This window comes from Engraulis encrasicolus, chromosome 20, assembly GCF_034702125.1.
Source record: "Engraulis encrasicolus isolate BLACKSEA-1 chromosome 20, IST_EnEncr_1.0, whole genome shotgun sequence".
NCBI lineage: Eukaryota > Metazoa > Chordata > Actinopteri > Clupeiformes > Engraulidae > Engraulis > Engraulis encrasicolus.
Window position 1 is genome coordinate 35433169 of NC_085876.1, and position 24835 is coordinate 35458003.

A 24835-nucleotide genomic window follows, 5' to 3' on the forward strand; every position below is an offset into this window, starting at 1 on the left:
AGGCTGATGTCATTTTTTTTATTATTATTATGCTTTTATTTTGCTAGTAGCCGTGGCAAATGAACAACCCATAGGATTATGATACCTAAGGACAAAACATGAAATAATTAACACAATTAATTGGATGTTTGTAGCCTGTTCACTACATTGTTACAAACTGTTGTAATTAGCCTAATAGTCTACAGATAAAAACTAGTATTTGGAGGCAGTAGGTCCACACTGCTTTTGATAGAATCAGCTTTGACAAGCAACCAGCACCAAAGATATGCTAAAATCAAATATGGATATGAAGACAGTCACATAGCTGTTTAGTTTTTCAGTTCATTTTTTGTTTGTGTATTTATTTTGTCAACTTCATTTCAGATATTTCAACACATTTTGTGTTAAAATCTACCTACACATGTGTAGAACTTTATTTATATACATATACATGTATATACAAATAAAAAAAAACAATTCTCAAGGTAGCAAATCCAATGCTGAAATATCTTGCGTTGTCCGGTCTTATCCTTAAACTTGCTGTGGAAATCCATGACAATCAGACACTCACTGAAAGCCATCGTGTCTGTCAGTGCACATGCGTATGCCCCCCATGTACTTTTCCTTAAACCAGTGGCCATGGACAGAATTATACTTAATGTTGGACAAAACATCTATCAATGGCAACACCGACTTAAAGACACATACAGCTAAGTTAGAGTAGCTAGGGTTTGCAAGAATGGCACAGCCAGTGATGGTTACACAAAGCAGTAGGCTATTGGGTAGAATAGATTGAGACCTGGCACAACAAATGGCAGCGCCACAGAATTTTAAAGAGCCCAATCATGCCTGCCCAAATAATCTAAATTTCCATTTTGGATTGCCTTGGCAGGCAAATGGTAAACAACCAACCACAAGTGATTATGAAACACCCACAAAAGACCCAGAGAGATTTAAAAGAAAAATAACAACAAAAAACCCCCATGAAATCAAAGCGGTAGTCTTCATGGTGAAGTGGTGTAGACACAGCTGAGCCACAAACCAGAGTTCTGTTCAGGCTGGTCCAGATCCAGCTCAATTCCATAAACCTGAGAAACAACCAGGGATGGGAGAGACTAGCGTGGTGCCCCAGCCCCAAAATACTTCACATCGCTTCACATAGAGAGTCTGGCCTTGCCGTTCAGAGAACTGTGTGGTTTCCTGAAGGTGTACAGTCTTCTGAAGTTAATACATAATTGGATCTGTCTTTTCCCAATCACCAAGACCTGGCTGATGTATGCATGTAGGCTGGCAATAAGATGCCTATGCACTACAATTCACCTGTAGCAGACAGTTTACTGTGCTACTCACAAACACTCTCTCTGGTCACTGACTGATTGGCAAGCAAAGATTCTACCTGTGAAATCCATTGTCATCAGTACTGAATCCAGACCCTCTGTACTTGAAATGGAAGCACAAGGGGCTTGTTTATCAGGCTTGGTAGACAGAGCCAAAACTAAAAATAAATAAAATAAACACACAATGCAACACTGTTTTTTTTAGTGATCTATCCCTCATTTCCTTCTAAACCCAAATAACAGACAGAACATACATCCCAGTAGTCGCTTTCCTTTTTTGGCACTGAAATAAATATCCACTCTTCTCCCCTGTTAACGGCTTGCACGCTCAATAGCCAACCGTTGAGATTTGGTGGAGATGCAGTGGAATTTTTAAAAAGCATAGACATCCACAGCAATGGGTCTCCTGGGATTTGAGGGAAAGACAAAGCGGGAGGGGGATAAAAAGGGGGTAAAAAAAGAAAAAGATGGATAAGTGTGGGTCCATTTGCTTGGCTACACACAGATATGAAACAGTGATGCGAGGACTGGGAGAGCATAGACACAAGAATCTATCTTCTCTTGTATAATTCACATTATGTTGCAGTTTTGCCAAAAGAGGCATAACTTACATGTTGTCAAACATACCGGTATACAGGGCAAAATCGTTGTAAAGTGGATGTACTGTTTAAAAAAATGTATGCAATTTCCAAAGCGTAACAGAATACAGACATAATTTCATTGTTTTGTCCCCACTTGTTCTACAACTGACATCCATTCATGTCCAGGCATGACCGGTAACGCCAGTCACACACAATTCCCTTGGTGTTTCTTGCACTTTCATATTCACTGGCTGCAGTCACTTTCAGTGACTTTGCCAGTTCTCACTGCATAGACTTTAGGCATTAAGTTTGACAATAGGTGGTGGCAAAACAATGAACTTATGTCTGTAAATTCTATTACACGTTGAAGACCTACATGCAACCTACAGAAGCATAGAGCCTCTGTTATAATCTTATTGTCACCAAAATGGTAATGACAAAGTCTTAATCTGTTACTTAAGGCTCTCTTCAGTGTCATAGCAATGTTGTTATCATGTAGTTAAGTGTTTATAGCAGTATGACGCTACAAAGCCGCTACTTCACGGTCACTTAAAGTGTGTATACTGAGACACCCTGTATAGTGTGTGTAGAGTGGTGGAGATGTGCACCCTACAGTTTTCAGTGTTAATTCAACACTTAGAGAGTCGAATTTAACCGTCACTGCTAAATGTACTATATGATGTCAATGTTTTTTCCATAGATATCAGATTCAATGTGTCAATAACTGTGGGATATACATCAAATGCACAAATGTTCAAATTTGAAAAATATATATACTTTGGAGCAAATGTGCTGTTGAGCTGGACTGGAGGAGCCGGGGGCTCCCCTCGGTGAGCTCCCCCTCAGAGGGCTGCTCCTCCCTGGGTCTCAGCGGCGACCGTGCTGGGCTCCGCCACCTGGTTCTGGGCGTTATGTGGAGGTTGTAAACTGTAGTCTTCGCCGTTCAGGCTCTTCCGACACACTGGACATGTGTCATGCTGTATACACGCCATACATATTATGAATACAGATGTAAATACAAATATAGGAAGAAAGAAGCATGACCCTTGTTACATTGATTACTAACACAGCTGCTAGAGTATCTGTTTTGTACAAGTTTGGGTTGAAGAGTGTCAATGTCTTTGTATGGATGTATTGTTGTACATTGTACACATTAGTGATGATACAATGGACTCTATTGTAACAGTCTTAAATGTATATCTGCATGAAAATACTACCATGATCCAAAGGTACTAAACTGGTCGCAATCAGATCCATACCACATTTATAGCACAACTCCCATGTATAATGCAACTATAGCCTGCATGTTAATAACAACAGGTCTACATTAAAACACTAACCTACAATACATCAACAACTATTCAAATAAAATCCACAACAAAACAAAAAACAAGTGCTATATTGTCACCCCATGGCTGTTGTATAGTGTATGGTAACCTGTAGTATAGTATATCTATACAAAAACACTAACAATCCAAATTGAAGAAGTCCCCACAGGATCCCCCCACATGTTAATCAGAACATGTGTATTTGTAGAGAACACCATCATCATACACATTAACTGAAGCAGCCAAAATGCATGTGGGTCCATGGTAGACTTTGGGCAAATTCAAAATATCTACCTATTCACCAGCGCACGGCTATACAAACAATGCAAACTCAGATCCTGCACAGGGCACTCTGTAAGGAGTAACAGCTGCCAAGCCGTGTATTTCCGGGGAATTAATGAACACGCTCGAGCTGAAGAACCTCCTAATGTGAAGCAGAGATATGTACTCATGGCCCCAGTGGCACACTTGTTAGGCATCAGCATGGAACTTTTTTTTGTGATTTCTTTGTTCTTGTTCTTCTTTCTTTATAGTACAGTGAATAGCGCGACAGGAAATAAGCACGAGAGGGGTTAGGTATGGGATGTGACCCAGGCTAGACTCAAGCCTGAGTTCCCATGGGCAATCTGCTATGTGCTGCCATACAAAGGCAACGTGCAGTAACTACTCTAAATATTTTGTCAAAATAGTGCTTAGACTGAAAATGCCCTTCATAACACCTCTGTCTTGTGGCAAAGTCAAAATGTGTCCCGTTTTAGAGATATTGCTATGCCAAAATAGCAGTTACTACACTACCTAACCTAGTACCAATATTATGAAGGCCTTTTTCTCAGTTTCAATGTTCCACTTTGCCTTTATAGGGCAGTATGGTATGGGTGTTACAGTGTTCTGCGTCACAGAACCCCCAGGCATCTGTCTGGAACTTTTGACAAAATGAACGCACGCCTCACTGCTGGCCAATCAACAAAGAGCCTTCTATTTGTCTAATCCATAAATAGTCCCTAAAACGACTGCACATTTCAACATTGTTGTTGTGCTATCACCCTGTGATGGAGTGACCGTCACGTCACTAATGATGTGGGTGCACCAATGAGTCTCAGTCTTTGGTGCTGCAGTCAGAGTGCCAGTTTGGTACCGGGTCCCGGGTTTGAGTCCCATCAGGCCACCTCTCCTGTTCTCTACACCTCCCTTAACGTGACATCAGAAAAACAATACGCAGACCATCTATTCTGAACAGATCACCTCTTCTGAAATACCTGCTATGCCTGTTTAGTAGCACCTGCTCATTGTTTTTTTATGTTGATGTTGTTTGATGCTGGTTTTCTTTCGCTGTTATAGTGTTATATCTGACTCACCAGCTGTAGTCATGGCACAGTGCAGTCGCTGTGGAAGTACTGCTGGCAGGGGAGAGAGAGTGTGTGTGTGTGTGTGTGTGTGTGTGTGTGTGTGTGTGTGTGTGTGTGTGTGTGTGTGTGTGTGTGTGTGTGTGTGTGTGTGCAGAGGCGTAGCAGCAAATTGTGGGCCCTATGTACAATCAGTTCCAATGGAACACCCCCCCCACCCCCCAACCGATATATCTTCATAAATCAGACACTGTGTGGGCCACCTATACATGGGGGCCTGGTAACTATGTCACACTTAACCTCCCTGTACGACACCCCTTACCTGTGTGTGTGTGTGTGTGTGTGTGTGTGTGTGTGTGTGTGTGTGTGTGTGTGTGTGTGTGTGTGTGTGTGTGTGTGTGTGTGTGTGTGTGCCTTACCAGTTGTAGCCATGGCACGATGCAGTCGCTGTGGAAGTAGTGCTGGCAGGGGAGCTGCCGAACACACTCATTGGCCGCATACTCCTCCCTACACACTGGGCACTCCAGGCGGCACGCTGAGACAGAGAGAGAGAGAGAGAGGGAGGGAAGGAGAGATGGAGAAAGACAAAGATGGAGAGAGAGGGTCAGAGACAGAGAGAGAGAGAGAGGGAGGGAGGGAAGGAGAGATGGAGAAAGAGAAAGATGGAGAGAGAGGGTCAGAGACAGAGAGAGAGAGAGAGAGGGAAAGACAGAGATCCAGAAACAGAAGACAGACATTTTAAGTGATTGGGGCAGAGAGAGAGGGGGGGGGGGTGTAGAGTGACAGATGATACACAAATATGGAAGAAAATAAGGTTTATAGGGAACGGGGAGGGTGCTTGCCAATACATTTTCCTGCATCTTAGTTATGACTTCCTATATGAGCAAACGCATGCTGCCAACAAGAGTGTCATTCCACTGGTATGAAGCATGACTATGGGAACAGAGAAGGTAATATCCACTAAATGCTGTGCCACAGACATTTTATAGAGAGGGGTTAAAGGTACACTCCATTAATAATCTCAAATGTACATCTTGTAAAATACAGGTATGGCACGTTAACCCAAGAACATAGTGGACTATACTGAAGTGTAGAGTAGAGTAGAGTACCTTTATTAATCCCCAGGGGGAAATTCAGGAAGAGTGTGTGTGTGTGTGTGTGTGTGTGTGTGTGTGTGTGTGTGTGTGTGTGTGTGTGTGTGTACACTGTACAGTATGTTTGTGTGTGTGCATGTGTGGGTTTGAGAGAGAGAGACTGTGTGTGTGTGTGTGTGTGTGTGTGTGTGTGTGTGTGTGTACACTACAGTATGTTTGTGTGTGTGCATGTGTGGGTTTGGGAGAGAGAGACAGTGTGTGTGTGTACAATAGTGTGTGTGCAATATAGTGTGTATGTAATGTGCAATGTAGTGTATATAATATGGTTTGTGTGTGTGTGTGTACAATAGTGTGTGTGCAATATAGTGTGTATGTAATGTGCAATGTAGTGTATATAATATGGTTTGTGTGTGTGACCTTGCTTGTGTTTATGTGTGTGTGTGTGTGTGTGTGTGTGTGTGTGTGTGTGTGTGTGTGTGTGTGTGTGTGTGTGTGTGTGTGTGTGTGTGTGTGTGCATTGTATACAATATACTACAGTAGTATGTGTGTGTTTATGTGTGTGTGTGTGTGTGTGCGCGTACACTGTATACAATATATGTGGTGTGTGTGTGTGTGTGTGTGCGCGCGCACTGTATACAATAAACTACAGTAGTATGTGTGTGTTTGTGTTGTGTGTGCCAGAGTCAGCAGGGGGACTCTCCTCACCGGCCTGTTCCTGAGACACGGCTACAGTGGGCAGCGATGAGATCATCTCCTTCTCGGCAGGTGGAGGACCGGTGCTCTCTAATTGACCTAGCAACTAACAGCACACACACACACACACACACACACACACACACACACACACACACACACACACACACACACACACACACACACACACACACACACACATACACACACACACACAAATTATGATGAATAGCCACGCTATCCAGTAAGTGTGTTTATGTGTACGTACAGAGTGTGTGTGTGTGTGTGTGTGTGTGTGTGTGTGTGTGTGTGTGTGTGTGTGTGTGTGTGTGTGTGTGTGTGTGTGTGTGTGTGTGTGTGTGTGTGTGTGTGTGTTTCTTGGACTATGATTAACAATCGCAAAACAGCAAGTGCATTTCTGGGAACATTTTATATTAACAAGGCCAAATAAATTACATACAAGAGCCTATAACTTGGAGGTAATCTAAATTCCTCATAACTAAATGTTTATGTACTGTGCTGTATATATACATGTATATGAATGAACATATTGTTTATTAAAACGCTATTAGTTATGAAGTAATGTACAGTAAAGAATGCTCTGTGAGGTACTCCATAGTGACATAACAATACTGGCTGTAGGTTAACTTTTGGTGTATCTATCAGCCTACTTAGAAAATACGACTTAAACGTATTTAAACAATCGTTTTTAATGGGTTGCATTTCCCAGTAAACATATAGAGTGATTTCTGTTTGTCGTTGTAACAGTACTGATGCGTATATATATATTAAAAAAGACTACTTCCCCAAACTGCATTTCCTGGGAAATTCAATGAAAGTTTCCATTATATTCCACTATATATGTTTTCTTAATAGGATGAAGAAAGACGTTAAGTCCTGAGAGAAAGAGGTACATGCCACGATACGTATCTCGTTACCGTCTTTGAGCTTTGCGTGGCGGTACGGTCTAATGGTGACCCACCTGTGTAATGACAGTGTCTAATCCTCCTTGTCCCCACGCGTAGTCCCCTGGGTTGGAGTGCAGAGACCTATTACACACAACAAGATTATTAGACTGCCGTGATCAGGATCACTGATGTGAACTCAGGCAGTAAGGCAGACACCAAGGGACAGTGCTAATGATGCTTACTGTGGGATGGCGATGTTACAATGATGCAAAAACGATATCAGGCGCAAATGTCCAGCTAATTAAATTGGATTAACCAACCCTCCTTCCCTACATACCACCAATTAAATACTGTTGAATTTTAATGACGATTACAAATTATTGCTTCCAACAGTCTGAGGAGTCAAAAGGAAACAGTGCGGTGTCTCGTTTAATTTTATGAGTAGGTTTTCATTGTTGGTTGTTTTCTTAAGACATTTAGTCCCCTATTATAAAGAGTGAATTCAATGGAGGCGAATGAAAGCGAGGGTTATTCTCACATTTGAGGTGTGGGGGTATTAAAACTATACAACATTTCCATTATATAATGAATACAATTTATAGATGCAACATGTGTAAAATGTGTAATGATGTACAGTATATAATACTGATGTCAATGTTTTATGGTTTATAATCATGATCACAATTTCTTCCGTAACACAGGCAGCTATAACCACTCCACTGTTAAATCCCCACATCAGTCAGTAGGACCAGTCCCATGCTTCACAACTCTGCTTTCACAAGCTAGCTGACAGGACAAGGGCACTTTGCTCTTACATAAGAACAGTTAAGACCGTGGTGAAGAGGAGTATGAGTGAGTGAGTAAGAGAGAGAGAGAGAGAGAGAGAGAGAGAGAGAGAGAGAGAGAGAGAAGAGGAGAGCGCAGGGTGTGGTGATGTGATGTGCTCCAGATGCCTCCGTAACCCTGCAGAAGAAGGGGCTTTCCCCGGCACAAACTGTCACAAGTGTTTACTGAGAAAGGTCCACCACCCAGAAACACCCTACCAACCAACCACCACCACAACCCTTGTGGTCGCCAAACAAGGCAGACAGGCCGGCCGGCTGCTGGAAATCTGACCAAAAGCAAGATAGACTGCACTTAAAATAGGGAGGTGGTTGGTTGTGTCATAAGTCTGTGCTACCATACCGTACTGCGGAACGTCTATTAGAACAACAACAGCTACTACTGCTACGACTACAACCAAAGATTTTCAATTTGGTAGATCAAGATAAAGCGTAGCATGCATCACCAATGCAACAAAATGTGATCAACTCCAGTCTCTTAAATGGGTCCGACTTTCCCATTGAACTCCATTCATTCTCCTAGTCTCCAGTGGAAGGACTGCCGTAGGATGGCAGCTCAGAACCTTACGCCATATTGATTCCAGAATAAGCTCCTTACAAACCATCTCCTTATCTATCGTCTCTGCTAGAACTACTGTTGTGGTCCGTGATGTTGAGTTATTCCATGTATCTGATGGTCAAATTCATGTACAGTGAATGGGCACAATCTTTTGTCTGGGCATTTACATTATAGCTGGGAGACACACCAAAAGCAACTTAAGGGACAATGGCGACAGAAGTAATTGATTTTGTATGGAGGAGCTGGTGGCAGAAAAGACAAAAGCAATTTAGGCGACGATTTGGGCGACTTGAGCAACAGTTTGTTAGAATATTATTACGGAGTATTATGCTAATGAGCTGTGATGCGGTTTAGCGAGAGCTGCCGCAGCCAATTGGAAAGTCGGAATGCTTACATTCTGCTTTTAACAATCGTACCTCTGTCGCTTTTATCACTCGTGTCACTTCAGTGACTCTTTGTAGATTTTGTCTTTTCTGGTGTACCTGGTGTATGGTCTGTGGATCAAATGTTTATACTAGATAAGCTGTGTGATGAAGCGGTCTGCACACTGTGTATTAACTCCAAAAATGCTTTATTTCATTTTAACATCTATATACTAGATAAGCTTACATACAGTATATTAATTGTTCAAAGGCTTTGTATTTTCTCTGTCTACATCTGGCACAAGAGTTTCTACGCAGATACTTTCTAGTTTTGTCTGATGGTCTGTCAAGTTTTATTGCCAAGGCCCTAAAAGCATTTACAGTACATGTGCAAATACAATAGGGAAAAGCATAAGATTTTGTTTCATTTTAATCAGGTGCTAACTTTACAGAAGCTAAAATTACCATTCCCTCGCCCAAAAATGTCAGAGCCCCAAATGATGTAATAACAAAGTTAAGTGCATACCATGACGAGGGCGCAGAACTGGAGTTTCCGTTGTTGGAAAACAAGCCAGCCAGAAACTGCTGCACAATCCTAGATGTGAAGGAGAGATTACGTTGTTAGCCAGACAGAAACTCTAGTCATACACTGACTGAGGTCGAAGCTACAGTAAGCACACATTAATATAAAACCACTTTCTCACCAGAGTGCTTCACTGAGAGCCAGAGATCAACAGCACAGATAACTGTTAACGCATCATGATAAAGTATGAAAGGGGAGACGAGACATGAATCTACAAGATGTGTTTCACAATGACTATGTTGTGTTCGTGCCTGGTTGGTATCCACACTACTATATGACTGTGTAAACATCACTGGCAACTCATTTTTTACATTACATTGCATTACATTTACCATTTAGCAAAGCCACGTACAAAGAGGACATTCAAACAAGTACAGAATGAGGGGTCAATAGAGAGCACAGCAGAATACAAGTAAAGTAGAACAGACAGAGAGCAGTAATATATCATTAGTGGGGGACCTTTTGAGTGTCGTACAAGTATGTGCCCAGAATTAGAGTTGAGTAGAGTTAGTTTCGCTATGCAGGGAAGCCATCCTACATGCTGTTGACTGTTGCACAGGGACCCACTAGTTTGACGCCCTTTCGGTACTTCCGTGGTACATCACATGGTAATCAAACATTTCAAACAAGCGATTTAGGGTTAGGGTTAAGGTTAGGGTTAGGGTTAGGTTTAGGTTTAGGTTTAGGGTTAAGGTTAGGGTTAGGAGTAGGGTTAGGGTCGTATGACGTAAGACTGAAGTACCGAAAGGGCGTCGAATTAGTGAGTCCCTGTTGCACAGTGACTAGTCAGACAGAGTCTTGACCTCTGTCAAAAAATGTAAATGTAAAAGTAGTAAATGCATAAATAGAAAAACATTTCTCTTTTAAAAACAAACAAGACAAATACGGAATGCATGTGGAACGCCTCACATTTGTTCTGGTCAAAGTAGGAATGAGGAGTTATTTTTTTAGAAGTTGTAAATAATGAGCAATGAATAACACATGAGATAGAGTCAGGCAGGCAGCCATAATCCAAAAGCATGTCATGTCATTTCGTCCGCCAAAGTTTTGTTTTCAGTGGGTGTGTAGAGATGGATTTGACTGTGCAAGATTTCTGTTGGCCTTAGTTGCTCCGGAAACATCTCTCTAAGGCTCAGTCATATCTCTCTGTTTCGGTACCTAACTCTGTCATAATGTGCGCAATATAAAACATCGAGACCAACTGAACATGAAACAACATCCCTTCACCCCTTTTCACAGAGCCTATGCAACAGCATTACTGTCGCAAACATGGTAATGACTGTGTCATCTGTTAATACACATTAATCTAATAAGAGCTAATAAGCTAATAAGACTCTGTATTGCCATAGATTGTTAATGTAAATGTTGTTATTTCGCCTTGGGCCACAACATGGCTTGAACCGGTACTGGTAACAGGTCAGCGTGCGCAGCCCCAATCCAGTATCTAACCTGCTACCTCACAGCGACTCAAGCATGGAAGACAGATGTGCATTTTTTAAAGTGCCCCTTGGAAGTTGTTTTTATGCTTATATTTACATTTAATGTTGGTTAGAGATTACTTTTATAAGGTCTGTAAAAAATGGCCAATTTTATTTAAAAAATGATATTCAACTGTGCCGATTTTATGCCAAAATGGAACTCTTCCATCCTCACCGTTGTTGTATCATTTTAGAGTAGTAGAGTATCGTTTATTGATCCCAGGGGGAAATTAAGGTGTCAAGTAGCATACACACATAAATAAAGACATTGCCCACAAGACATAACACACATATTTACACATAAAATAATCATATATCGCTCACTGTTGCATACATTTTGCCAAGGCATCTCTCTCTCTCTTACACACACACACACACACACTCTCACACAACACACACACACACACAGAACCATACACACACACGCACACACACACACACACCAAAATATAAAGTGTAAAGTGTCCACAGTGTTCACATGTGCCTTAGCTAAGTGGCACATAGAAGCCAAGGCAAAGTGGCCATAAAGTGTCCAGGAGTGTCCATAGTCTCTCATTTGGGCTATTTGGGCCTTTATCATGACAGAAAAATATGACAGAAGACAGGAAATAAGCAGGAGAGAAAGGTGGGGTAGGTTGAGAAATTACCTAGGCCAGACTCGAACCCAGGTCCCCATGGCCCATATTTATTTATTTATTTAGACATGCCGAATGTCTTTTGAGATGTGACTTCTTGTATTCAAACGGGTCCCCCCCTGAGGAGCTTAGCATGCTGGTGCGCCACCAGACATGCGTTTTTTGAGGTGTCATGACGAGCCATGCTTTACACGGTCTCAACTGCTCTCTCGGAGGGTGAGCAGCAGGGGTGGAACTTGAAATGTTCCACCATCAAGGTGAAAAAAATGGCTTTCCTGTAACCAGGTGCATTAGTTGTCAAAAACATCTTGCTTTAGAGAGGCTGAGCAGCAGTGCAGCAACATCTCCGTAACATCCACTTACCCTTCCACGGCGGGCGGCCCCCTGTCCACTAAGGCCTGCTGCGTGCTGTCGAGTGCGTCCTGCTCAGCTGGATGTTCTGGTTCTGAAGGCAGCGGGGCCGGCGACTCCGCCTCGGTCCCCCGCCCGTCTACAGCCCCCTCCAGCCTCGCCGTGCCGTCAGCGCTGGGGGGCGGAAGCTCCGCACTGGGAGGAGGAGTGGGACTGGGGTCGTCAAGGAGGGCTGACCGCTCCATGAAAAGCAGCTGCCACAGCTGATGGGACAAAAGATATGCAGAGTTGTGGGGTCAGGGAGTGGCCATAGGGTTTGATACATACACTATGTATGGCCAGAGATTCTTTAAGTATATAGAGATATGCCAATGTAATAGGTTGCTATGGGCACCTAACATGACCAGGTTCCGGTCTGCCTAAAGGGGCGTGTCATAATACTCCTAGCATTGAATAGAACAGTCCTTAGGTCTGCCTAGGTCTGCCTAAAGGGGGATTTCCCCCCCTCCCCCTTGCCATAATAGAACCCGGAAACAATGGGCCAATGGAACCTCTCTCTCTCTACTCTCTCTGGTATGGCTACTGAAACCTTGACACAGACACTTTGGTATTATAAGCTGGGTACAGGCACTGACGTATTGATAAAGACTCACTATATCCCTTGAAGAGACAAAACATACCTGGGTTGGGGATTGTCCAAAATATTCATTACATAAAATGTTTGGGTAGTACCACCCATAATAGGTTGAAATAGTTTACCCAGGGGCTAATTGGTGTCCTGAGCAATGATGGGTAAAATGGATTCCTCAGTTATGATTAGAGATGCACCGGATCCTGATTTTTAGGATCCTGCCGGATACCGGATCCACTGCTTAAGATCCTGCCGGATCCAGAACCCGATACCGGATCCTACGAAAGGGTTGAAACACATAGCCTACTCACACACGTGGACCCTTTTTTATCACGTTGTCTCAAACTATTTTGACTGAAAAGCCTCGGCTACGGGATCCTGGATCCTGGAACCGGATACGGATCCTGTGAAAAACCCAATTATCCTGCCGGATCCGGAACCGGATCTTGGATCCGGTGCATCTCTAGTTATAATCCAGTGCCACATATTCCAAATGACTTGGTTTTACCTGTCCAATTCAGCCAGGTCATTGGTTGGTGGATATGGACAGGTAAAACAAGGTAATTTGGAATATGTGGCACTAGATCGTAACTAATAAATGCATTTTGCCCATCACTGGTCGTAAGACATGGTCGCACTAAGGAATGCACTGAGGGGCACACGACCCAAAAGCTAAATGAAGAATGCCTATCTATAGTGGGAGAAGAGTGCGCCACAATCCTTGTGATCTGCAGTCAGGTGCTTCTTTAGACCTCACCAGAGGGACACAGCACACTGGAGAACACTGATCAGTATTGCATCTGACTTGATTCGTGGAAACAAAAAGACATGTCTACAAACTGAGATCACCAATGTCTTAGCACACTGTGATGCATATTTGCCATTGACTTGGCTACATTACGAATGTCTGTGTTTATGTAGGAATGATCGGTAGATTGACTGTGTTGTTACTGAAAAACACTTAAAACCTAACAAGAACCCACCACAAATTTGATCCAACCAGCACAGTCAGCTGATAGTAAGACAAGTACATAAGTTATATGTTTACGATCAGAGTTCAAGAGAATCCTTGGTGCAGGTGTGAGACAGGAATATGTTTTTTTGGAGCGTTCGCTCCAAAAAATAAAATAAGAAAAAATAACAGTAAGCAGTGTGCTGTGTTTAATGAACTTTCATGTTTTACCTACGTTTACTTTGTATACAGTACCACTGTAACAGGCCCACCATACCTCTGTAAACTGGGAGCTGATGTCATCTGTGCCGGCGGTGGTGTCCCCATTTTCCAATAGGCTAGAATTTAGATGAAAGGAAACAGAGGCATAAAAAAATGTTAGACTAGTAACAGCTTTCTGATATTTTGAGTAGGTTCATAAATGTATGAAAACATAAAACCATGTGAACTTCGAGTTGAGTTGAGTAATCAAGTTTACTGTGAGACTGTAGCTTACACCAAAGCTCTAAGACAGTACAGTAGTCCAAAATGTCTGTGAATATCGCCATTCATCGCAGTCATGTTATCCAAAACGGTTTAGTAGTAAGCAATCAGACTACTTCTTGGAGCTTGAAGACGTGTTGTTCCTAAGAAGTAGACATTTTCTTGGGTCTTGAAGACGTACCATTACTAAGGAAGGAAAGGTCCTGAGAAACGAGGACAAATCCTCGAGGAGGAGCCCTCTGAAAAATCCCAAATACTTGCCAACAACTTAAAGGACCAGTTCAGTCAATTTCAATATGCTGTTGTATTGTTCACGCTACCCTTGACTTGTCAGTACCCGGTGATGCCACATTTTTCGGCTAAGCCCTCTCTGAGATATGAGCTATTCTAATGGGGGCAGTGTTTGTTTACATTTTTAAAAAATGAACATAGGCCTACTCCAAATATTTTCCCAAAAGGTACCACTGTTTGCTAGTTGTCTGCTGATGTTGTATAACCTTTCGGATGTTTTTGGGAATAAATAAAAATGTTTTTTTGAAATGTAAACAAAGCGCTGACCCCATCACAATGACCAAGATCTCATAAAAGGCTGAAGAAGAAAACCTCAGGTACTGACAAGTCCAGGGTAGTGTGAGCATTACAACTGCATGTTGAAATTGACTAAACTTGTCCTTTAACACTTTTGGACAAAAGGACAAAACCTCACTCCATTGTGTTTTCTAAATTACGTCATGGGAACAGTATTTTTCCGACCATGTTTCCACCCCTTGACATGATGACAACTGATTAAAGGAAGACCAAAACAACAATCCAAATGACATCCATATGAAGTCTTTTTTTTCTGCAGTGAGGATGAGGCCATAGAAAAGGGCTTTACACAAGGGGTCAAAAGGTCATCTTTATCTTGGCCTTGAGCCCTGCACTATTGGCACCTGCTGAATACAGTGCACATGCTGTATGTGTAACTGAGGTGCTCCTGCGCAGTCCGCCACTCTGGGATCAAACACGCCACCTCCTAGCCAACGTTCCAGTTCGGGCAGGGGTCCCCAATTTTTTTTTCTCTGGGGGCCACATTATCATAATGGTAGGCCTGTTTATATTACAGTGAGATGAGAAACTATCAAGACAAGAAACTTATGGTGATTCACACTAGGTTAGTGAACATTACAAACTGTAGGAAGGCCTGTTGATAAACAAAATAAAATATTTAAAAAATATATTTCATCATCATTTTTTTTTATGCGTCTTTGGGCCAGTTCAAATGGTGAGGAGCAGAGAGGTGGAGGGCCGGTCAAAGGGGCATGGCGGGCCGTATCCGGCCCCCGAGCCTTAGTTTGGGGACCCCTGAGTAAGGGTATGCAAGGCACAGCACGATACCACTGAGCTAAAGGACCAGTCCGATAGCTCAGCGCTACGATACTCTATGAGGATTCGGGAGGGAGGTTTACTAACGTTCCACACCACACTCTGCTAGTTGGCCTCCGTTTTGTGTGCATCCATGACGTATACTAACTTGGACCCCAAAATTCCATTGTACTCCATTCAACGGTTTTCAAGCACTTTCGAGCATACGTACCTCCATCGCAAATTTGCCTTACATCCCACCCTGGGCGGTTGCTTGAAATAGCATGTTCGGAGTCCAAGTTAGTATATACTTCAGTGGTGCAGCGTATATACTATAATCCATCATGCATATAGAGTTTCTGTAGTTGTGCATCATATATTACAGACCAAACAACACCAGACTGAAGAGCAAAGTGTGTGCAAAGTTAGAGTAGTAGTATACATAAGACCATCAAGTCAGATGTATAAAGTAGAGGTGTTCTTGCAGATGTAATTACAACACTAGTGGTATGGTATGACATTACAAAGTTGAAACCATGTAATATCATGCCACTTGTGTTGTTGTAATTACATCTGTAAGAACACTTCTACTTCCACTTCAACTCTGCTCCAGGTATTATTCACCCCACTGTCACCGCATGAAAAGCTGACACCAGGGGCGCTGTTAAAAATGTTGGGCCCCATGAAAGATTCAAATTTTGGGCCCCCAAAATGTCAAATTATGTTATCAGCATCCTTCAGGGGCCCTGCCAGTGCTGTTGGGCCCTTAGAATCTGTACCACCCCCCCCCCCCCCCCCCCCCCCCTCGCGGCACCCATGGCTGACACTCACCTTGACCCTTCAGATACTTCCTCAATAAATCCAGACTCACATGTCGGACACACAAACTCCTGCAAGTAAAATTGTGAGCATCAGAGTGAGGTTGAGCATTAAGGACAAACCTATGAAACAAAGTTTGGCTGAACTTTTCATAACAGACTGGATTTTTTATTATTATTATTATTATTATTATTATTATTATTATTATTATTATTATTATTATTATCAGGCCCATTTAACCTGGGATGCAACATGCACCCTAGTGCTTAAGGCAAGCCATGTAAACTCACACATTTGTTTTAGAGTAAATGGATGAGAAACATCAATAAAGGTAGGCTATGTGCACAAACCAACAGAGTAGCCTAAATGACACGCCAGACAATCAATATAGGCCTAGCAATCAATTAGGCCCACAACACACATTACACATCTGACAGTCAATATAGGAACAGTCTGGGGTTGTAGGCCTATGCATCTTTACAATAATTTTAGACTACCGGTAGATTATTCAAGTCCACTAAATGTGAAAATCTTCATTGTACTTGTCGTCTATGCTCTTTAGTCATATGTGGTTACATCAGCTCCAACACGTGCGCTCCTATGTTACCAAACATGCGTCAGCTGTTCTCTTTAGAAAGTGGGCGTTGATCCGCACTGAGGTTTTCTCTCAGCTCTTTACCGACACGCAGTGGCTGCCAATCTCGGGCTCTCCCCAGTCGCTCACGGCGTGCCCTCGCGTTAACTAAATATGGCAACAGCGTAAACCCTAAACTTGGAACACGCTCATTCTGTGCCATTCGGATAGGGCAACATGTTAGTTAGCCTTCTTAGCAAATTTTCAATGACCACCGCGCGCACAAATACGATTACCACAACTGTTCCAGTGTTACAAATGAGCTGGATTTATAACTTTTGCTCATCGTACATTCAGTAGCACTTGATCGGGAAATAACGGATAAATAAGTCCTGAATCATTTACAGCGGATGGACTGCCGCTACAACGACAGCGCACTCGTGGGAACAATCAAAGACAGTTAATGAACTCACCGGGAGCTTCGGATCGATTTCACCTTTACAGCAGTGACAGTAGAAGCGGTGTTGGGGAACCGCCGTCGCAGCCTCCGCCATCTTCACCAGAGTGGTCGTGCCAGTGCGTCCAAACACTGACGTTGGCCTGGGCGCACACTGACCTCGGGGTAGGCGTAGACGACTGTCAAGAGGTCGACACCGTCCAGAAAGGGGATTGAGTTGGTCAGAGCCCATATTTATTACCATAAGAAAATAATTCCTGGTGTTGGGCTATTTGTGGTGAATGATGCATTCGGATGAAAAGTAAAGCCTTGACTTTCGTGAACACCACGTGTTTTTGTCACTATCTTATTTTAAAGTACACGAAATAAAATACAATGTGACCAACATGTCATGGGGTCATACAAATTGCTTTGTCATTGACGTCAAGGGGTGTACTGATAGGCTTATAACAATAATACCAGGTATCACAGTCATGAGTCGGAGAGCTATATGTCCGAGTCATGCGCATATATCTCAAATCTACCTAGTCCTGAACTGTGAATGATGGTCTGACTGTAAACAGACAAACATCCGGACTGGATATATAGTGTAGGCTTTCGAGACTCCCATCACTGAGGCCCAGGTCTGCATAAAGCCCATCAGAATTAACTACAAAACAAGGGTGTTCCTGTAGTTTTCACTTCTATATAGGCAAATACCAGTTATTAGGCTGCTAATGATGTAATAACCACTTTCATTTTTTTAAGGTCAGCTCCAGATGGATGAATGAACTTTTTTCAGTTTGAAGATTCAGCTTCATTAGCTTGCGATTTCCTTGTTTATTTTAAACCAGTTTCAGCCATTGACTTCTTTTATAACTTTTCAGCTACAATATACTTTTTTTCTCTATATGAGCCTTGTGTGCACCTCGTTACATGTTTGTTTAAAACATTTCCTTTTTAAATATATTCTTGCACATGGACACTGGGAGTAAGACCAGGGTTTAATATGTTGTTTTGACAATACAACACTGGCAACAGAACACAAGACAACATGCCATTATGCATTTATTGTTCTTTATTTTGGCATTTTGAAAAATACTTCAATTGGCATTCTCCTTCACATCACAAATAAAGTAAAGAATAAAACGTAAAAACTGTTAGAGCTCACTGTTAGGAACATAAAAACATTGGCCACAGATAATAACTGAACAACTCAGCTTTAGTTAAGTACAGGTTACATCAATCTTGTGTGTGTGTGTGTGTGTGTGTGTGTGTGTGTGTGTGTGTGTGTGTGTGTGTGTGTGTGTGTATGTATGTGTGTGTGCATGTGTGCATGTGAGTGTGTGGATGTGTGTTTTTTACACTGCACTGCCAATCAAGATCATCTTCATTGCTTGCTCTTGCCTTTTTATTTATTTTCTTTCATTCCAACATATACAACATGCAATTCAAAAAAAAAAATCTTGCTAGTTCATTGGTTTGCGTTTTGCTCTTGCATTCATAATGCGCTTTGCCACAAACCTCCAGGTATGATTAAGAGAGAGGAATAGCAGTACTTGTTTGGGGAAAGTGGGGTGCTACTGTTGGTTACCGAAATGGGTATTGACTGAGGCGACAGAAGGCAGCAGCCTTGTTAAAGCGTAAAGGAGAGATCACCTGCGGCAGAAATGCACAAGAAAAGGAGGGAGCGATACGCCAGTGTTTCTTTTCAGATAAGGGAAAACCGTAAGGTAGGGAAGGGGTAACAAAAATAACAGAAAAACAAACTAATATTTTTTTTTTTACAGCAAAAAAAGCTTCAAAGCAACATCTCATCATATCTCCATGGATTTTATTTTCTTCTAATTTTGAATTAGTCGACGGAGGAGGGGAGGCCTCTTTTGAGAGTCTTCACTGTTGGACTATTCACTGGACTGCCACTAGTGCTGGACTGACCTGGGAACAGTTGAGGTGCAAGTGAGGGGGGGCGATACAGTGAGAGAAATATCTTGCAATACTGATGGTGGACCAGAGGGAGAGAGGGAGGGATGGAGCAGGGGTAGGGGGAAGCCACCATAGTGTAGTAATGGATATGCTACACATGATCTACTTCTCAGTAGTGTCTGACAAGACCAGCCGTAGGTCTTTGATTATAAGGAATTATCGTGTAATAACCCCTCCCCCCTCCCCGCCATACCCATCCAACCCAACCCAACAAAAAAACAAAAAAACAAACACACACACACACACACACACACACACACACACACATACATACATACATACATACATACATGCACGCACACACACACACACACACACACGCGCACACACACACCTCTTCCCAACTTATATGCCTGGGTAGCATTGGTACAGTGTCTCCACATGAGCGTGTAGCGTTGCCCAAGAATCATATTCACAACACTAACGCTAATATCTACTGATGCCGCTACTACTATTTGGATACTCGCATGTACCTGTGCAGACAGACCTGTGAGTGAAGTGTTTATCCCAAACTTTAGGTATATAGTAAATACATTATAAAGGGAAAACAATCCAGTTTTCTCGCAAACCTCATGTGGACAGATCATGGACACAAGTCTCCTCCTACTGCCTCTACGCCATCTATCTGTAATGGGCAACGTGCATTACCAACTTTGACACAAACAAACCCACACCCAACACTTGCTTACACACTTACACGCACACACACAGGTGCATACAGGCACACGCGCACACAGGTGCATACAGGCACACACGCACACACACAGGTGCATACAGGCACACACGTGCATACAGGCATACAGGCACGCACACACACACACACACACACACACACACAATCGTTTGTCCACAACAACCGATGAGGCCACCATGTCTGTGAAGACTTTAAGACTAGTAGCCACCCAAGGACACACCACCTAAACCCAGACCGCTCCCCATCATCTTCCTCCTCCTCCTCCTCCTCCTCGGCCCCTACTCCTCGCATCCCCTCCCACTTGCTCTCTCTCCATCTCCGTCCTCTCTCTATCGTGCCCCAGTGAAGGCCCCCTGGGCAGCAGAGGCGGTGGCGCTGGCGGCTGCATTTCGCACTGCCTGGTTGGAAAGCACACCGGTGGCAAACTCGGCCTGGGCCTTCTCGAAACTGGCGCCAGTCTGCCTGTAGAGGGAGTGCACCTGAGGGAGAGCAGAGTGGAGGAGAGGAGAGGAGAGGAGAGGAGAGGAGAGGAGAGCAGAGGAGAGCAGAGGAGAGGAGAGGAGAGGAGAGGAGAGGAGAGGAGAGGGAAGGAGGAGAGCAGGAAAGAGGAGAAGTGAGGGGATGGAAAACAAGGACAGAGAGAGAACAGATGAGACGGAAAGAGAGCAGAAGAGAGGGGGAAAGAGAAAGTGATAGAGAGAGAGGAGAGGAGAGGGAGGTGGATGAAGGGGTAGGGAGGAGAGAGAGTAGACAAGATGATAAGGGGTGAGCGTAGAGAGGAGAGGGGAAGGAAGGGAGGGAGGGAAAGAAGGAGGGGCGATAGACAGAGCGAGGCGGCGGGGAGAGAAGGAGAGCAGAAGAGAGGGGATTGAGAAGAGGAAGAGAAGAAGAGAGAGAGGAGGAGATGAGAGAAGAGGAGAGGAGAGGGAGTTAGAAGCAGGGGAGGAGAAGATTCAAAACAGTTTTTATTTTGAAGATTCTTAGCAGACGCTGTTTTCACAAAACATAACAAACACTAAAAAGATAAACATTCACAGTACCATAAACAAAAATGTGTTTAAAACATTAGACATTTTCAGAATACACCCTCCACAACACATAACATATCCGTGAATAAGATAATGCACTTTTTTCTGCAAAGATCGTGGAGAGGTCGCTAACACAAATAAGCATAAAACATGACACCTTGGATACGAGAGAGAGAGAGAGAGAGAGGGGGAGAGAGAGAGGGAGAGAGAGAGGGAGAGAGAGAGAAAGAGAGAGAGAGAGAGAGAGAGAGAGAGAGAGAGAGGACAGAGAAAGAGAGAGAGAGAGAGGGAGAGAGAGAGGGAGCGCATCCTGAAAGTATGACTGAAGTAATACAGCACATACCTGAACGATGACATTTAAGAGTGTGACATTTCAAAAATCAACAGACTTGAAACAAACACACTTTAATAGGATTTACCCCCCCCCCCCCCCACACTAATCCTGCTGTTGTGCTTTCCTATGCCTCTACACTCAGCCACTTTAGCTATTGCCTCTGGACAGAGAATGATCCCACACACACCACCTCCCTTACACACATTTGTACACACAAGACAAACAAAAACATTGACGCCCATACACACAGTCGAACACAACAGCACACATTCACATTCTGACGTACTGTCTCACAAACACAGATGCAAAAACACAGACCCTCACATTCTCTCAGACACTGACAGACTACTAATCATGCATACACACACAAACACACATAAACATTCTCTCTGAGACATGGACATACACACACACAGTATTACTCACACACACACACACACACTCGCACCTTCACACACACACGCACTTGCACACGGGTCATTTCACGTGAAATCAGACACTTTGGGACCCGACCGACCCGGATTTCAATCATACTTGGTGTGCCTTTTCAGTAGCAAGGTAGCACCCCAGAACTGCATTGGTTTGAATCTGACACTAATATTAAGGGAGAAACAGACTAGGAAAGGTTCACATGTGAGGGTAGGACACTATACATTCAGCCTTGAATATATCAGTCAGTGTTAGTCACAAAAAGATGCCTGTGGTGTTGTTTGAAAGCTCTTTTCTGGCTCTACATAGTACACAATCACCTTGGAATACAACTACTCTCAGAATATGAATTATGATAAATTGAAAAATTAAAAATTGAATATCTAAAAAACTCATATTTTAAAATGGCCAGTTCCTTGTCCAAACGTAGCCGGCAATGTCATGAGCAGCACCTTAAATGCTGGTGTTCGGTTTGTTATTCATTTCAGAGAGAAGTTGACTCACAAATATGGCATCATACAGACCACTTACTAATAATATGGTAATACCATAGTAGCATCACATGACAAAACAAAAACAAAACAAAAATGGTCAGTGTCCATGGTCCCAGGTTTCAGAAACTAAGGCAGATGTCCATTTATACACACCAAATGATGATATGTGAATGTTTGAACATTCCTTCTCTGTGTACCTGTGCCATCTTCCCTTTACCGTACTTTAAAGAGATAATCAATGGCTACACTCTCATTTTGTACTCTACCAGTGCATTTGAAGCAGCAGCTGTGTCTTTTGTAGATAATGTATAAGTACGTCCCGTTGCAGTTACAGGTTCCACTACCAGAAGCACATCCTGATGATCCATGACAGTCTATCTGGTCTGAAGGGAAAAGTGAAGGATGGAGATGGCCCATGAGGATGCAGGAAGTTCAGTTTCACCTCTCCAGTGCTCGGCATACATTCCTCAGCACATGCTAGCCGCCAGTTGCCATCATATACAGCTACAACATACCCTTTGATGCTTGAAAATGTAACACATTCCTTTACTGAGCTCACTCTTTCAACTCTGCCTTCTCTGAATGCTCAAAATGGCCTAACTTCCACTGTGTCCATTGACAATGGGCAGAAGCTGTGTAGTTTTTGAGTACCTGGAATAGTTCTTGCAGATTGATTCAAACCTTTTCAACAAGTTCTCAGCTTCATGATGGTACATATCTGTTGTGGCAAACTGGCAATGGATGTTCTTGACATTATCCTTGACAAATTCAAACAGTTGGTATGGCGTTACAATTTAATTGTCAATAGGACGTTGCAGACTTCCTGCACAATATAAGAACCTTAAAATTAAAACAAATTTGTGCCACCACGGGGCAGATTTTCACATACCTGCAGAGTGGCACTTTTTTGCCACATCACATGGCAAAGGTCCATGTGATGGCGTTGGAGGGACAGTTAAATGGCTTGCTGCACGAGCAAGTCTGCAACGTCCTATTGACAATTAAAATGTAACGCCATACCAACTGTTTGAATTTGTCAAGGATAATGTCAAGAACATCCATTGCCAGTTTGCCACAACAGAGATGTACCATCATGAAGCTGAGAACCTGTTGAAAAGGTTTGAATCTGCAAGAACTATTCCAGGTACTCAAAAACTACACAGCTTCTGCCCATTGTCAATGGACACAGTGGAAGTTAGGCCATTTTGAGCATTCAGAGAAGGCAGAGTTGAAAGAGTGAGCTCAGTAAAGGAATGTGTTACATTTTCAAGCATCAAAGGGTATGTTGTAGCTGTATATGATGGCAACTGGTGGCTAGCATGTGCTGAGGAATGTATGCCGAGCACTGGAGAGGTGAAACTGAACTTCCTGCATCCTCATGGGCCATCTCCATCCTTCACTTTTCCCTTCAGACCAGATAGACGGTCATGGATCATCAGGATGTGCTTCTGGTAGTGGAACCTGTAACTGCAACGGGACGTACTTATACATTATCTACAAAAGACACAGCTGCTGCTTCAAATGCACTGGTAGAGTACAAAATGAGAGTGAAGCCATTGATTATCTCTTTAAAGTACGGTAAAGGGAAGATGGCACAGGTACACAGAGAAGGAATGTTCAAACATTCACATATCATCATTTGGTGTGTATAAATGGACATCTGCCTTAGTTTCTAAAACCTGGGACCATGGACACTGACCATTTTTGTTTTGTTTTTGTTTTGTCATGTGATGCTACTATGGTATTACCATATTATTAGTAAGTGGTCTGTATGATGCCATATTTGTGAGTCAACTTCTCTCTGAAATGAATAACAAACCGAACACCAGCATTTAAGGTGCTGCTCATGACATTGCCCGGCTACGTTTGGACAAGGAACTGGCCATTTTAAAATATGAGTTTTTTAGATATTCAATTTTTAATTTTTCAATTTATCATAATTCATATTCTGAGAGTAGTTGTATTCCAAGGTGATTGTGTACTATGTAGAGCCAGAAAAGAGCTTTCAAACAACACCACAGGCATCTTTTTGTGACTAACACTGACTGATATATTCAAGGCTGAATGTATAGTGTCCTACCCTCACATGTGAACCTTTCCTAGTCTGTTTCTCCCTTAATATTAGTGTCAGATTCAAACCAATGCAGTTCTGGGGTGCTACCTTGCTACTGAAAAGGCACACCAAGTATGATTGAAATCCGGGTCGGTCGGGTCCCAAAGTGTCTGATTTCACGTGAAATGACCCACACGCACTTGCGCACGCACTTGCGCACGCACTTGCGCACGCACTTGCGCACACACTTGCGCACACACTTGCGCACACACTTGCGCACACACTTGCGCACACACTTGCGCACACACTTGCGCACACACTTGCGCGCGCGCACACACTTGCGCGCGCGCACACACACACACACACACACACACACACGGTACCTTCTTCAGCATGACCACCCCCATGGCGGCCTGGGCGGTGAAGAGCACGGCGGTGAGCAGCATGATGACGCCCACGCCAACGTTGACCTTCAGGGCAGACAGAGCCACGATCCAACCACTGG

The 24835-nt window shown here is 43.1% G+C and overlaps 1 protein-coding gene and 1 long non-coding RNA gene across 2 annotated transcripts; both read right to left on the reverse strand.

Annotated features, from left to right (window-relative positions):
* Positions 1–20: 20 nt before the first annotated feature.
* rnf115b (ring finger protein 115b) lies at positions 21–17648 on the reverse strand. The gene is made up of 10 exons (XM_063185815.1): positions 17350–17648; positions 16315–16373; positions 13934–13994; positions 12086–12336; positions 9553–9621; positions 7338–7404; positions 6368–6461; positions 4988–5103; positions 2675–2874; positions 21–1722 (listed from the first exon to the last, which is right to left on the reverse strand). The coding sequence occupies exons 1-9, from the start codon at positions 17575–17577 to the stop codon at positions 2740–2742; spliced, it is 1080 nt and encodes a 359-aa protein (XP_063041885.1). The 5' UTR covers positions 17578–17648; the 3' UTR covers positions 21–1722; positions 2675–2739.
* Positions 17649–18372: 724 nt separating this feature from the next.
* LOC134435884 (uncharacterized) lies at positions 18373–24821 on the reverse strand. Its single transcript, XR_010032120.1, has 2 exons — positions 24714–24821; positions 18373–20471 (listed from the first exon to the last, which is right to left on the reverse strand). It is a non-coding gene; the product is annotated as an uncharacterized LOC134435884 (long non-coding RNA).
* Positions 24822–24835: the final 14 nt, after the last annotated feature.

Coding starts and splice junctions, on each gene's coding strand:
- rnf115b (XM_063185815.1), bottom strand. CDS start 17,577: ATGGTAATAAATATGGGCTCTGACCAACTCAATCCCCTTTCTGGACGG. Junction 9,622..12,085: donor GGGCCGCCCGCCGTGGAAGG/GTAAGTGGATGT, acceptor CTTCACATCTAG/GATTGTGCAGCAGTTTCTGG. Junction 7,405..9,552: donor AGTTCTGCGCCCTCGTCATG/GTATGCACTTAA, acceptor TGTGTGTAATAG/GTCTCTGCACTCCAACCCAG.